The 16,353-nt window shown below is 43.1% G+C and overlaps 1 protein-coding gene across 1 annotated transcript in view; it reads left to right on the top strand.

Annotated features, from left to right (window-relative positions):
- Positions 1–15,900, top strand: part of RFX7 (regulatory factor X7) — a 51,205-nt gene extending 35,305 nt beyond the window's left edge. Inside the window, exons 5-9 of the mRNA XM_072345513.1 lie at positions 1,725–1,845; positions 3,795–3,875; positions 4,339–4,546; positions 7,465–7,760; positions 8,679–15,900. Coding sequence (XP_072201614.1) covers positions 1,725–1,845; positions 3,795–3,875; positions 4,339–4,546; positions 7,465–7,760; positions 8,679–11,984 — 4,012 coding nt within the window. The 3' untranslated portion in view covers positions 11,985–15,900. The remainder of the gene's footprint in view (positions 1–1,724; positions 1,846–3,794; positions 3,876–4,338; positions 4,547–7,464; positions 7,761–8,678) is intronic.
- The last annotated feature ends 453 nt before the right edge of the window (positions 15,901–16,353 follow it).

The raw sequence follows: 16,353 nt of genomic DNA, 5'->3' as shown, positions 1-16,353 counted from the left end.
GACAAAGCTGGAATCCAGGTGCTGTGACGTGCATGCAATGAAATGAATATTGGGTAAAAATTTTCCTGGTGTCTGATACAGAAACTTGAACTGGTCGGAGGGAACCTCTGGAGTTACCTGATCCAGCCCCTCAGTGCAAGCAGGGTTTGACACTGACATTTCATGGTGTGCAGGGGGGCCTTATTCAGATTATTTATGAATGAGGAAAATCAAATATTAGAAGGGCAGCCCAAAGGGGACAGGAAACATTTTTGTCTGTTTTCTGAACCTGATTGGGCAATGCCTTGAGCAGCCTGCTTTACTGAGCCTGCTTCAGGATGGGGTTTGAAGTCCTACCAGGCACTGTTCCCACTCAGGTTTGTCTGTGATGCTCCGAGGGTGGAGCTTCCCCAGCTACGGACAGACCTGTGGTCTGTCACTGTCATTGTGAAGGTCAGGGGGAGTTTGTCTGCACTATTCCTGCTGCGATACCCACACAGGACTGTGTACAGTCACCTCCTCTTTGTCAGAGATAGGTTGGTTTTGTGTGTTTCTTTCAGGACTTGTGAAATAAAAGAGGCCATTGCTATGGTGCTGACTCTCTGACCGTAGAAGTCTGAATAAGAGTGTTTTTCGTGTATGTTTTTGGGCCCAAGCATGCTAACATCAGTGAAATACCACACAGCTCTTGGAACAAAAGTCAATATGTAATAGTGCTCATATCTTTGTGCTGCCTTAAGCATTTGCTATGTAGATTAACCTTCCAGAGCAGTTTACATTTTTCTCCTCTGTTTTCACATGACTGTGATTTTCCAGAACGTTCACATTTTGCAGTGAAATGAGCGATTCTTGTTCTCTGCCTAAAGGAGATATTTTTCTAAGTATCTCAGGCATTGAAATAGATGAATAGATATTGAAACAAAACTGCTGTTTTTGAGTGTTAGACAGATAATGGTGCCCATTTTTACTAGAACAGTGAATTTAGCAAAATGAGGTCTTTTGTTGCTTTTTTTTTTCCCCTGTTACCAGGTTGGTGCACTCAGTTGTATGAAGATAAACACATCTACACATGCAGAGGCAGATGAAATCTGTTAATATGGGGCTGTTAATTAAAACAAGGACATCTATAAACAGACCTTACAGTTCAACGTGGGCAAATAGTTGCTTGTACAGTAGTAAGAGGACTAACTCCTCAGTACATGTTTGTGTTAGCGCTGTAAAGGCAAAGCTGGTTCTATGGGAAGATATGCTTCATTCAGTTCAGTTGAGCTCTATTAAGTTGCAGTTGTGTATGCAGAATCTTTGTGTGGACACAGGCAAGTCGCCGACCTGCTGCTTTCCAAATATTCCTTCAGGCCTTAGCACACTCAAGCCGTACTTCTGGCTGGAGAACGTCGCTGCCTTTGTTGCGTCCTAAAATAAGTGAATTGAAGCATAAACTTGAGACTAAGTTATGGAGTATATTTTAACTGTGCTCTAGTTAATGCCACTACTTGTTAAATCTTCACATGACTTGTCTTTGAACTCAGTAGAGAACAAGGCAAAAGCTATGGTATTAATAGCTCTGTGTATACATTTTTAATGTATTCAGTTCGTTCTGGATAGCTTCATTAATGTTAAATGTGGTACTAAATATGGATGGGTTTGAGTGTTTTCTTTTGATAACCTTTGATGGAGTCTAAGATGTCGACTGGCCTTCTGTATTAACTTTGCTTCCATTCACGTTTTATTTCCCTTTGTTGCAGGAGCTATTGCGACAATCTTGGCTACCACCCCTTAAGTGCTGCTGACTTTGGGAAGATAATGAAGAATGTCTTTCCGAATATGAAGGCTCGTCGTCTGGGCACAAGAGGCAAATCAAAATATCCTTTGCTAGAACGCTTCTCGGTAACTTCTGTGCATGCCTGGAGAACGTCTGCCATTATGGCTTAATTATCAGCCAAATGTAGAAGCAATGTTACATTAAAAAGAATGCAGACGCTTTCCCAAAATCCTTAAAAAATTGTTAATCGCTACAGCCTTGAGTTGGAAGGTAAATACAGCTTATACTGTCTTTCTGGGTTTTAATATTACATTGCTACAGCAGCAGGGAACCAGTGGAGTCGTATCACTTTGTGTAAAGGGAGCAAAGGAATTGGAGCAAAGGAACTTGCCTCACATAAGTGCAGTAACTAACACTTCATTGGTAGAATTGAGAATGATCAAAACGTTTCTGCTCTCGTTACATTGTACTTGTGCACACCAGTGGTTGGAAAGTTGGCTGTAAAGCCAAAGATATTTAAGAGGTTCTACAGATCTTTGATAAGACTATTCCTCCAACCCACGGTTTGAAGGAGATTAGAGGACAACAGGGAAGCAGTCAAAAAAACTGATTACAGGCTTGGAAGGCACTTACCTGTGAGGTGTCCTGCAGTGGGAAAGGGAGAGACTGCTTTCTTCGCATGGAGCAGAGCTCCTGAGATAGGAAAGACAGTTTAGAGCCGGAGGTCCTAGGATGGGAAGTGTCTCCTCTCTCCCCTGACTGCAGTCTTGTTCCCTGTGCCTTGAATGGAAATCTGCTTCCTTCCTTTCTTACCCGTGGTAGAGAAATAGTCCATCCCAGAGGGCGTGCAGAAATAGTACCCTGTTTAGATGAAACTTATTAGAAAGCCTAAAGGACCCAGAAGTGTGATGATGTCGTAGTGTAAGTAAAGACATTGTTACAGGTGGAGAAATACACAATTAAATGCTGGGATAGATTAGCCCATCAGCTAATAGGAATCCACTATGAAAAGGTCAGAGCATATGCTGTGGAAAAAAGCCAGCTTATAGCACTGGTGTTTCTGCTGTTTCAGTTTAGTTTTGCTGTTAATGTAAGGAAATGTAAACTCCACGGTCTAGGGAAGAGAAATACAGACATACTTTAAGTGAAAAATGAGTGATTCTGAAATGGGTTTGTTTGTCATCGAGAAGAGACGCTGCATGAACTGCCAGAGTAAAGCTGTGGGAAGGAAGAAGGGCTGACTTAATTCTTAGGTGTATGAGCAAGTGAGAAGAATGAAGGTAGGAGTATATCTTTGTGTGCAGCATTGATGAGATCAGTGTAAATGAGTATCTTGGTGTTGGTGTCTGTATTTTTAAAGAAAATGGTGCGTTGTGTGAGAGCCAAAAAATAACATATGAAATCTTATGAAGAAATGTGTTCATATGGGAACTTCAGTCTCTTTATTTGATCGTGGGGAATTTCTTCAGTTTGTGGAAGTCCCTTAGGAGAAGATCAAACAGTTACTTGGGGAGGTAAAAAGAAGCAAGTTGAAAACAAACAAACAAACAAACCCCAAACAACCCACATCCAAAACCTCACAGTGTGTAAAACCTAAATATGGGAACGTGTTATTTTTTTGTATCTGTTAGCTTTTGGAAATGATGTATTCACCATCTCATTCTGACTCTGGTTTGGGAAGAGAGGTTAGCCCAACTCTTTGTTAATGATTTGGTTAGGTTGATATATAATGGCATGGTTTATGTTAATGATACTGGTGATCTAGTTGAGACTGCTTGGCCTAGTTTAGTGGTTCTTCTAAGTCACTGTCAAGTAAAGTTCATCACATCCAGCATCTCTCTTCTGCATAGACTGGGGAGCCCACTGACATGCCCAAGTGTGCAGCCGTTAGAAGCTTTTGGTTGTGTCCTGCTGTGAGGTTATGTTAATGGCACTAAAACTGAGACCTCTTGGTGAGTTTGTGTATGAGAAGTACGGAAGGAATTACTGCTCTGCCTCCCTGCCCCCAGCTAACAAGCAGAAATTATGTAGACCTTAATTCTTGATCACATATTGCTACAGTGGACTGAGGAAGAAGGCTTTTGTGCATATGCCAACACTGCCCAACCTTGACTTTCATAAGACTGGAGATGGGGTATGGTATATATTTGCTTATTCGTACACGTTTGTGCAAATTAACATTTAATATGTTATTTTTACAATCTGACGTTTTTAAAGCAAAGTGAGAAGCTGTGTAGTTCTTAGCATTTTTAACTTTATAGTGCTCAGCTTCTGAGTTATTGTTTGGTGGTTCTGTCAGGTTCATAGAGAATGGCACTGCTGTGCTTTTTAACTCTGAGCCTGTTTTGGTTTTGCTGCATATTTAAAATAATAATTCAGCATCGAGGAACTCCTGTGAAAGCAGTTCCTGTGTAAATGGCTGCTGAGTTGATAAGACGATGGGTGTAGGGAGAATCAGAATTGTTCTCCCAATTTCATGTAAATATATGAGCATAGTTACTCGACTTGCATGTTTCTCATCATCATTTGCTCTGTATTCTTGTTTTCGCTCTTCAATAATGTTCAATTACTGAAGTAACCTTTTTTGTTTGTTTTAGTTGGATGGGACAGAATCATCTGGACAGCTACAAAGCGCTGATGAGGAAGTTGTCTCTGCGGCCTGCCGGCTTGTTTGCGAGTGGGCCCAGAAAGTGCTCAGCCAGCCTTTTGATACAGTCTTGGAACTGGCTCGTTTCCTTGTCAAAAGTCACTACATCGGTACCAAGTCAATGGCAGCTTTAACTGTAATGGCAGGGGCACCAGCAGGTAATGAGCTCTGGATAGTGGGAATTTCTTTCCTTGGAGTAACATAGTGTGAGAGGGAGGGACTTGTTTGAGTCTTACCTGGTGTGACTAGAAAGAGTGGGATGGCTGGGCAGGCCTGGACCATTAGGGATTGATGCATCTTGTCTTCCCTGCTCTGAGTGGGAATGTATCCCGGTTCAGGTCATTTTGTTTTTGTGCTCTTCCGTGAGTGTTAGCCGGAGTGAGGCATGATGGCTTAGTCCTTTGTTGATTGTGTCATATCTCTGAAGAAGCACTTCTTTTCAGGGCAGACTTTAAACAGTGACACCAGCTGAGTCTTGCACATGCATTTATATTATTTCCATCCATGTTGCTGTAAACTCTTCTTGCTGGTAGTCTGCGCAGGGAGATGTGAAGAGAAGCAGTGGTTTCAAGTTTATTTTGTGATGTTAGCTTTTCATGCTCTGATGTTTACTTTGTGTCACTGTCATCTGTTTGACAGCCTTTTGCTGCTGTTTAGATTCATGTTAATAGTCTTGTTTTAAGGACTGGGGGTAAGAATGTCTGACAGAGCAGTTGTGCTTCTTGAGAACTGCTCGCTACCTGAGGGAGGGGAAGTCTCAGTTGGCCTTGAAGTGACGATGTAACAACAGTCAGTTTGAACCATAGGTTATCTGGGGTCTGGTCACTTAGAAGACTTTGGAAGCCTGATTACTCTTCTAGAAACGCTTACGGTTGAGTAAACACATTAGCAACAGAGAAACTGAAGCAAGAAATCCTGTGTCAAGTAAATAATTAATGAAATAAATCTGAGTGGTCTTGTTCACATCAGTTTTTTAGCTTATGTTCTCTGAGGTAATGAAAGGTAGGAGTTAATCTCTGAGTGTCAGCAGGCAGAATTTGGGTCTTGTAGTCCATCCTGGCCCATTCTGATCAGCATCTCCTACACCAAAGGCAGGAATGTGTGTGCAGTGCTGTCACTGGCTGACTGGTGATTCCTGGGAGACAGCCTGCAGTAATTGCATGTGGAACTTGGATGGAAAAACCTATCTTCCCAAACTGATTCTGCAGTCTCCTCCAATTCCTCTGCTGAGGATGCAGGTCTTATAAAGCACTCAAAGGAATTGCTAGTTTTCAGTATGTGAGTAATTTTGCTGAGTTGTACTTTGCTTGATCTGGGTTTTGGGGCCAGTATAGTGGGGGTTTGTAGCCGTGCTGCTGGTGTAGCTGTGTTTCTCTGATAGTTTGTCTCAATCTGGAAACAATTATCTGTCTCCATTTTCTCTATAGCAGATTTTCCTACCAGCATTTCTGGTGTGTCAGATGCAAATTTTCCTGAAGTGTTTGATCTGTGTCAGGTAGTAACACCACATCAGCGTTCCTTTACATTCTTCATCCTAGAAGTAAGGGCTTGAGAGGCTCTGGGAGCCCCCCTGAGACAGAAGGGCCTTCTGTGGAGTCAGTTGTGTGGCTGAGATCCCAGCACTTGGCTTCTAGGTAAAGAGAGGGGTTTATTCGTACTTCTGCTACATCAGAGGAATACCTGTTGTGCTCAGTCTCTGTAAAAGCTTGCGCGTGGTGTGGGAAGTTCACACATGCAGCATCTCCCTCCAACTTCCCACAGAGAAGGCTCAGGCCTATTTAGGAAAATGTGTTTGAACCGAGGCAAATGAACTGGCTTGAGACTGTAAGTGGAGACTGATGGCCAGGGCTGAAGATGGGGGTGATCCCTTTCTGGATCATGCTGGATCATTTTCTTTTTCCTTATGGATTTATTTATTTTTTCCAGCTTGGAACTAACAGGTGATGGTGACAGTTCTTGATTGTCGTTGCTTTTCTTCTGTGGCTGCTAGGAGGAAATCTGGATATATGCGTAGCTCTCTGACTCGTGTAGCTTCCCTCCCTTTACTCCTTCAACAGAAAATGGTGTTTCCAGGAAATGGGCCGTTATTTCCACTGCATCCCTGGGGGGCTTGGAGTGTGTTGTGGACAGTCATTTTGGGAGAGGTTGTATGGTCTAGAATGGCAAAGGAGATATTCCCATTCCTCAGTACTGCAAAGAACTACATTGTCACTGTGTATTAACTGCAGGGGGGGAGAAAAAGCTTTTAATCTCAAATGTAAAGCTGTGGGTTTGGTTTTTTTTTCCTGATAAATTCAGTATTCAGCCGACATAGGTCACTTAGTTGCCAGTAATTGCAATACACTGGGGCATTTCACTGCTCTGTGAAGGAGGAATTGAAAGCACAAAGTGGAGATGTTGCAGTGTTCATGCTCTCTGTTGGTCCGTGCAAGCTGCTGCTGGGAGGGTGGGCTACCAGAAGGCAGTTACTGAGCACATACTGGGTAGCTAAACAGAAATAATTGCCCTTAAAATGGTTCTGATTGTTTTTTCTCCCTTGTCACTTCTCTTCTTGCCCTTCTTTCACTGTTGTCCCTGTTCACACGCTGGATGTTGATCCATTCTGGCATTACATGCCGATACCATCTTTTCAGAGCTGCTCCTTCGTGACGCAAAGGCTTCCTGGAAAGATTTTTCATTTTAAAACTGCTTTCGGTACAGATAACAAAACAAAAACATGGGAGATGATGAATTTTAAAGGTTCATCTGAAACATATCCACTGCCCTCTACTGCCAGTTAAATGAAATGCATTGGTTTTAGATTTTGCTGAAACAAAAGATGTTATTTGGGATTACTAGAAACAAGATGCCAGCACTTAGCAGCCAGTGTGCAGCTTGCGTAACAGAGAGAGACTTTGCCTCAGTGTGGAGAGAAACTGTAACACTGGGGGGAACTGAGCATGAAGTGCTCTCATGGGTGAGATGTTCACCAAATGGCTGTGGAGATGCTGCCGTGTATCTGTGCGGCTGGATACAGATGTGGCACTACAGCAGACAGGGAGTGTGTTGTTATAATTAATTCTTCTTTTATATTCAGGAATCAAAGGGATCCCCCAGCCCTCAGCTTTTATACCTACTGCTGAAAGCAACTCCTTTCAACCACAAGTGAAAACTCTGTCATCTCCTGTTGATGCCAAGCAGCAGCTGCAGCGTAAGATCCAGAAGAAGCAGCAAGAACAGAAACTGCAGTCTCCTTTGCCAGGAGAGTCTCCAGCAAAGAAAACAGAAGGCACCGCAACCAATGGTGTAACTAGTATATCGAATGGGAGTCCTGCTATTCTGTCTCCTCAGCCTATTGGCATTGTTGTGGCAGCTGTCCCCAGCCCGATACCGGTAATTCTCCAGCAGTTCTCTATAGAAGTCCCCTTAGGAAAGGATTGAAGATGGCCCGTAGCTGAGCAGTGGTGTCAGTGGGATGGAAATATGGTTTCTGTTCAGATGTGAATCCCTTGGCTCTTTTCTGTCCCAGTGACTGGTATAGCAGTATGCCTGAACTAGGAATAAGAGGCAGCAGAATTCTGATCACATCGTATTGGCTGAGTTCATCTTCAAAGTCGATGACAGTGGAATTTCAGCTAGCAATAATGTAGATTATGTGTGGGAATAATTACTCTTGAGATGAATTTAACCAGATGGCAAAGTCTACAGGTCACGTGGGTCACCGAGCCATCTCATTTAGAATCTAAATTGATTTGCATTGGCCTGGTGGATTTAGTGACAGCAACATCTTTAATTTTGCATGAAATCTGTAATATGGGACTTGTTTGTTTTTCGGACATAGAACACAAGATTGGGAGGAAGGTTATTTGTTCTTAGGACTTCAGCTGTATTGTTCATTGCAATAGATAGGGGATACTAATACTCAGCTTGCGTTTGATTTTGGAATCCTGAAAATTAGTAGTTTTGGACATGCCCTCTCTTCATCCTTTGTATTGCTGTCTTTGGTTCCACTTAGTGAAGAACTATATGAGAATAACCCTTTGATTAATAGAAGAGCAGAGTAATGTGTAGACCAGTGCCTTAAAGGCATACCTTAAAAATCAAATCCTCATATCTACCAATCGTAGGCAGACGTATCTCTTGTCTTGCATGCAGTTGAAGATCTTGCTTTGTTTTGAAATGACATTTGCTAGTGTACACGCTTTGGTGTGTTGAGTTGCATTGTCCTTAATCTTTGAAACGCATGGAACGGTCTGTGGACTTTGACTTCCTTGCTTCATTGCCACACCATTTCTTTTTCTCTCTAAACAGGTGCCAAGGACCAGGCAGCTGGTGACATCTCCAAGTCCTATGGGATCATCTGACAACAAGGTCCTGCCACTCAACGTTCAGGTGGTCACTCAGCACATGCAATCAGTCAAGCAGTCACCAAAGACTCCCCAGAACGTTCCTGCCAGCCCAGTTGGTGACCGCTCTGCCCGACATCGCTACCCGCAGATCTTACCGAAGCCAGCAAATACCAGTGCTCTCACCATCCGCTCTCCCACAACGGTGCTTTTTACCAGTAGCCCAATCAAGACTGTTGTGCCAGCTCCACACGTGAATTCCTTAAACGTCGTAAAAATGACAGCAATATCTCTTGCCCCAAGCAGCAGCAGTGTGCCCGTCAAACAGACACCTTCAGTTAATAGTAGCGCAGGAGCAGTGGAAGAGGGGAGGACTACTCCACAGATCAAAAACGGTTCTGTTGTTTCACTTCAGTCTCCAGGATCCAAGCCCAGCACTGTTGTGGCTGCATCTGCAGTTGAGATCAAAATGGAACCAGAAGGACTGCTGGATGAGAACCCAGGACAGGGCCAGGAGAGCTCCGACACATCTAAGTCCATAAAGGCAATCCCTGACCTGCCACCTGCTCAACAGGTTAATTTCGAGGTTGCAACCATGAAGGTTTCAGCTGATGGTGTCGTGGAGGCAAAACCAGTTAAGGGCTGTGATCAGGGAGCTGAAGAAGCAGGGACCAAATACAAGATGCAGTCCAGTGAGATCACACCGGTTTCTTCAGCAGGCAATAATCAAAGCACTCTAAAGCTCTCTGTTGCCAGTCACAACTTGTCCAGCACCAGCATTGATTCACCTCCTACTGGTGAGTCTTCAATTAAAGACAAGATATGCACTAAAAGTCCAAGAAAACGACAACCCTCTATGCTTCAGGATTCCCAGGTACCGCCTGTCAAGAAACCACTGGTGGGGCAGCTTTCAACTGGCAATGCTGAGGAGAGTCAGAAAGCAAACAGTGTTACGAAGGTTCCAAAGGTTGTATCGTTAGCTAGCAGTGACAATACCACGCTTGTTGAAGTTCCCAGCAAGGTACCTGTCAGTGTACCTGTACCTTCTGCAGCTCCAGCAGACTTAGTGACAGACTGTTCTTTGAGCGCCGATTTAAATACCAGTGATTCTACTTTAGAACAGCAGCTTGCATCAGCATCATCTCCAGACATAAAAGTGAAATTGGAAGGAAACATGTTTATTATAGAAAGTGATTCAAAATCCGATGGCAGCTTTAACCCAAATGCGTGGCACCATATCACCAAAACTTCCGATTTTGCATCTGTGAATTGCGAACAGCAGCAAGATATCAGTGTTATGACTATTGCGGGACACTCTGGCTCTAGTGACTTACAGGAGGCTGCGTGGGAGCCAGTGCACTGTGAGGGTATGCAGCAGGATGTGTACAACCAGCAGTTACAGAGCCAGATCCAAGACTCCTCCTTGAGTCAAATACAAGCACAGTCTTCAAATCAGTTACCTCTGCAGTCTGAGCTGAAAGAATTTGAACATACAGTCCCTCAGTCAAATGAGAACTTCTTTTCCTTTGATGATGACCTGACCCAGGACAGCATTGTGGAGGAGCTGGTGCTCATGGAGGAGCAAATGTCAATGAACAGTTCTCATGCTTACGGCGGCTGTCTAGGAATGGCACTTCAGAGTCAGACAGCAGCTCAAGGGGCTCCTGTGTCATCCCACCCAGGCAGCACACACTTCTACCATTCGATCCATAATAACAGCACTCCAATTCACACTCCCACTCCCACCCCCACTCCGACTCCCACCCCCACCCCGACTCCAACGCCCACCTCTGAAATGATTGCTGGATCTCAGAACGTGTCACGCGAGAGCCCCTGTTCCAGGCTGGCTCAGACGACTCCTGTGGACAGTGCTTTAGGAAGCAGCCGGCACACACCCATTGGCACACCGCATTCGAACTGCAGCAGCAGCGTTCCTCCAAGTCCTGTGGAATGCCGGAACCCATTTGCATTTACTCCCATAAGCTCCAGTATGGCTTACCACGACGCCAGCATCGTTTCAAGCAGCCCTGTGAAGCCAATGCAGCGGCCTATGGCTACCCACCCTGACAAAACCAAACTTGAGTGGATGAATAACGGGTACAGCAGTGTTAGCAATTCATCTGTTGCAAACCATGGCATTCTTCCAAGCTACCAGGAGCTAGTGGAAGATCGCTTCAGGAAACCTCATGCTTTTGCAGTTCCTGGCCAGTCGTACCAATCTCAGCCACGCCACCACGATACTCACTTTGGCCGTGTGACTCCTGTTTCACCTGTGCAGCACCAGGCAGCCCCTGTAAGCAGCACCACCAAGCAGGAGGGCTTTGCAGTTCCTGCTCCTCTGGACAACAAAGGAGCCAGTTCCTCTCTCAATAACAGTCTGAGATGCCGGAGCGTGAGCCCCGCTGTCCATCGTCAGCGTAATCTCAGCGGGAGCACCGTTTACCCTGTTTCCAATATACCACGCTCCAACCTGGCACCTTTTGGAAGTCCAGTGACTCCTGAAGTTCACAACGTATTTACTAATATCCATGCAGACACTAGTGCCAATAATATAGCGCAGAGAAGCCAGTCGGTCCCATTGACTGTGATGATGCAGACGGCCTTCCCATCTCTTCAGAAACAAACAAACGCTAAAAAAATAACCAATGTGTTGTTAAACAAACTTGATTCTGATAGCGATGATGCAGTGAGAGGTTTGGGAATGAACAACATGCCCTCAAATTACACGGCCAGGATGAATCTCACTCAGATTTTAGAGACGTCCTCCGCTTTTCCTAGTGCCAACCCACAGAGTATGATCAATTCCAGCACTTCAATTTACGAATTCCAAACACCAAATTACCTCACTAAAAGCAGCACCGATCAGATCAGTTTTTCTTCTGGAGATAACCAAGCACAATCAGACATCGGAGAACAGCAATTAGATTTTAGCAGCACTGTAAAAGACCTTTTAGGGGAGGACGGTCTGCCAACAAACCAGCAGCTGGTGAATCAGGTGGCATCAGATCTCAGCGTTACATCTGTCTTTCCCAGCGACATCAGGTTGTCTTCCGAACTCTCAGGCAGCATTAACGATCTGAACACTTTAGACACAAATCTACTGTTTGATCCAGGTCGTCAGCAGGGACAAGACGATGATGCTACACTGGAGGAATTAAAAAACGACCCCTTGTTTCAACAAATCTGCAACGAATCCATGAACTCAATTAATACATCAGGTTTTGAGTGGATGGAGAGCAAGGATCATCCTGCTGTTGAAATGTTGGGTTAATATTGTTTTATAGTATGTATGTAGCACACTGTATGTAAAAGACAGACGTATTGTATTTGTCTTAATGGAAGTGCCTCCTGCAGCAGAAACACTTGCTATGTATTGTGGCATTTAAAAAAACAAACAAGAGTTTGCTGTACCAGTTGCTCAGAAAGGGCAGCCTTAGCAATTTCGAAACAAATCTCTGAAGGTGATTGGGCCATCAAAGAGCCAGTATTACTTTGTTAATTTGATAGTGTTTCCCATTCAGCATTTCTTGTTGTAGTAAATAAGTGATTAATAGCTAGGAACAACAGCTCTGGTTGAGGCAGCGGGAGGGTTTTAAGTTGAGCTCATAGGTAGGCTTTCCATACTTGGTATTGCTCGTTACTTCTAGTACATGATTCATACTGACCTCTGTCGTTCAGGTCTGAAATGCAGGGAGCCTGCAGGCAATGTGGGGCATGTCCAGGCAGTGGATAGTAGTGAAGCAGGGGGCACGCTGGTGCCTGGTCACTGTGTAGCTGTCTTGAGTACTGCCTGGTGGTGAACTGGTGCCATTTACATCTCTAGTAAAACACAGAGATAGAAGAGATGACAGGAAGCAGGAGCGATCAAGGAAAAAAAGAAAGATGCACTAATTTTTTATTTAACAGAAAGAGATCTATGTAGTTATTTTGTCCATTAATGTTTCTGACGCCATACTTGATATTTTACTTCTCACTTCGGTGTTTTTATGTCAGGTAAAATTAGTAAGAAAAGATTTTAGCGCTGAGGTTTAATCTAGGTGTAACCCCGCATTTTAAAATGATAGGTACTATTTAATTATTTATGGCAGGTAAAGAAGTGACGTGGGATCTTCCCTCTCTTTTTTAGATAAGAGCTGCTAGAGCTCGTTTAAATACTATTTTTAAAGATTCGCTTTTAAGTTTGCTCTTCTCTAACATAGTGGAGAGTGTAGGAAGATGTTCTTTCCTCTATTTCAGTAGGTTGAGCCTGTCTTGCTCTCTTTTAAATAAAAGATGATTAAAATATTATAAAACGTGGTGGATCTAAAAATATTTTGTATAGAGCCATAATACTGCCAGGCACTTTATAGATGTGATCTCACTTTGGATGAAACTTATTTTAAAAGTGCTTACTGGTTTCAGAAGCCTGAATTCAGTTTTCACCGAATGATTTGATGAACTGATGAAGCTGAGTTCTGTTAGACGTCCTCAGCTGCCCCTCTTTGAAAATGGAATCTCAACTTCTAACTCACCAGTTCACTTGAACCAAAACAAAAACGGCCGCCTGCTTTATCAGCATGGAGCGAGTCTCTCTGATGATGGAGAGGTGCTTGGCCAGCCACGGCCCTGATGCTAGGAAGAGGACTTGCAGAGGCCGGCTGTTAAGAAATAGTTGTTCTGAGAATGCTACAGTACCATCCCTAAAGCTCAGAATAGGATTTCTTACTTCTCTTGTGAACTGACAAACTGAAATAAGAGCAGAAGACATTTTCCTCTCTTTGCATTCCTTCTTTGGGTAAGAGGTCATGAACTTATGAATGGGAAGGCACAGCAGCCCCCCTAAGATTTATTAAGGAATAGATGCTCAGATTATTATTTGTTTTTGATTTTTGTTTGTTAAAGTGACTAAGCGGTCATTTGTTTCTTCAGTTTTTGCTAAGGACTTGATCTCATACTGATGAGCTTTTTAGCAGTGCTGGTCTGAACTGTGCTGCTGCATTGTCACTTCAGGTGCTGGTGTATCATGCCTTCTCTTGCTCTTGCCCTGATTGACCACCAGTCGGTGGCTGCTTCTGCAGGGACAAAACTGTTGTGACAAACCGTAGCACCTTACAGGGAGCATGATTTCACTGTGCTCACATCAGAAGTTTTGCTGCTTCGTTAGGAACAGGCTTGGAGAGTTCAGATTGCTCCTTGAAACATAGGGATATGCAATGGTGTGGTTTGTTTTAAGACCGGGTCACCCTTTTTAGTTAGTTAAGGAAGAGGTCAGGAGTCTAAAAACGGCACGGTATGGTTCTTTTAGGTATCTGCAGTGAGGCTGGAACCGTTTTTCCTTTAGACACAAGTTGCCAGTGGCAGGACTTAAGTTTGCAAACCTGTCCACGGCCTTTAGCCAGAGGTATGGCTCACCATCCTCTTACCTTGTTGAATTGGCTGGGTCTGAGACACGCTCAGCGCTTCTTTTTCCTGACCCTGTGCGAAGTGCCAGTGAATGTGTGAACTCTGCTTCCCAGTGGAGATGGAGGGGAGGACTCGAGCTCCATCAGTGCTGTGGCAGTCTCTACATCTGCACGATGTGCTGGCCTGGCCCCCGTGTTGCTGAGACTGACGTGGGCTTGGTGTAAACAAGTTCTCACCCAACTCCACTAGTTTTTCAGAACATTTCTTACTAAAAACAAGAGTAGATTTGAAGCTGATGCTCTCTAAATTATGCAGCCATCACCAAAGGTTTTTAAAGTACCTTTTAGATTGTTTTTAAATACAAGCATTACTTTGAACCTAACGAGTGATTTAATTAACAGGAATATTCTGCGATCAGTGGATTTAAAGCAAATGTGTGTTTAACTGAAGAAGTGTTCTATTCAGGAAGGGTTCTTTCAAGTGAAATCCAAGGCATAGACACAGCTCTGTACGTTGGTATGTGTCCTTTTAGCAGTGTTTGTGTGTTGGTGTTATAACCGATGTTCTATGAGGTCCCTGTATTTAGTGCTAGTTAGTTCTTTACATTGAGACAGAGCACTACTGCACACCAAAGTATGCAACACCCAAAGGAAGGTTCCATGATTTTAGCAAACGGAAGCCTGTCTGTCAGACACTCCAGAACAAAGAAGATGAGACAGTTCTGACCCCTTGTTTACATAATTGGCTTCCAACTAAGGTGATAAATAATTCTGATAGCAGTTTTTGCTAAAATATACAAACTAGTGATCTTGTACACTGTGTACAGTATTGCAGCAAACACTTTAAGATTGGTTGGTTAGTCCAGCAAACTATCTGGGTTCATGTATTGCACTAATATTCTGTTGAACCTGTGGCAGGCACATTCCTTAGGATAAATGCAACAAATACGGCCAACAGATTGAAATAAAAGAATAAAAAGAAAACAAAAAAAAAAAAACCCACAAAAAAGTAAAACAGAAAAAAATGGAACGTGTTTCATTATTAAAAGGCAAAATGTCATTAAAAGTGACAGGTGAAATTGTCTTATGTAGCAATGTGCATTGATCTCAATGAGATATTTCTATTTCTTATTCTCTTAAACGAGAATATTACAGCAGGAAAAATCAAGTTTAGTTTGCTTCACCATGTTAATACATGATCACAAAATGTGCATGAGTGTTAATGACTTAATCTTGTACAGTACTAGATATATCCCTGTAACCACTCTTTTTTTATTCTTTGCTGTATTGAAGCTGGTTCGGTGTTAACCAGGTGAGCATAGTTATTCACAAGTTACTTACTTTTTTATGTTAACTAATTCCGCTTAGTTATTGTTGAATATGTTCCTTTTTCGGATTCTTTTTTTTTATTGTTCGGGTGTTGAGAGATATTTTTGCATCGTTTTATCATGATACGAATTCATGAAGTAAATAATTTGCAGATAATTGCAATAAGCACTGACTTCTGAACTGAAAAGAAGGAAAGCGTTTCTTGTGCAGTGCATCCAAGGTTCATATAATAATCCTGTACCATACCGTGCTTTATTAACTGCACCCTAAGGAAAAAAAAAAGAAATCCCTGTACTACATTTTCATTTAATGCAGGAAATCCCGTTCTCCCTCTCTCCCGCAGTGTTTCGTTGTCTGTTGTACTGCTGAAACTACAGTAGTTGAATATTGCAGTAGCATTTCAGTTATTTTTTTTATTGAAAGTGCTCAAAAATTGTTTTTTAAATGTTTTCAAAAACAATAAAAACATTTTATATTAATACGACTTCTGGGTTGTTTTCTTTATGTGGGAAATGTCTGTTAAGGTTGAGCCTGAGACAGAGTTCTGGCCACAGCCGTGCAGTTGTTCTGACCTGAGCCCAGCCACGCGTTGAAAGCCGAGCATGCAAGTAAGTCTTGAAACCCTTGTGCAGCCTGTGCTCTCAGAACCACCTTCTCTTCAGAGAGCTTCTGTTGGCTTTGTGCCCCAGTTCTGCAGCCATCCCTCCTTAGTTGCTTATGTGCCCATACTTATTAACGTTCTGGGAGGGAAAACAAAAACAGCTTCGACTTTCAGTTGAAACTGAGTTGAAATTTACCAGCAAATGTGAAGGTAATATTTTGGTTGAGAACCTTGGGACACAGTAGTGACAGCTGTGCTACTTACAGTTGTGCGCAGCTCCTCAGTGTTACAGGCATCCCCATCTGGATGCTGGTCTCAGTGACAGTTTT

The sequence above is a fragment of the Excalfactoria chinensis genome, chromosome 10, assembly GCF_039878825.1.
Source record: "Excalfactoria chinensis isolate bCotChi1 chromosome 10, bCotChi1.hap2, whole genome shotgun sequence".
NCBI lineage: Eukaryota > Metazoa > Chordata > Aves > Galliformes > Phasianidae > Excalfactoria > Excalfactoria chinensis.
The sequence above is the reverse complement of the archived record's forward strand: the minus strand, read 5'-3'. Positions and strand labels throughout refer to the sequence as shown.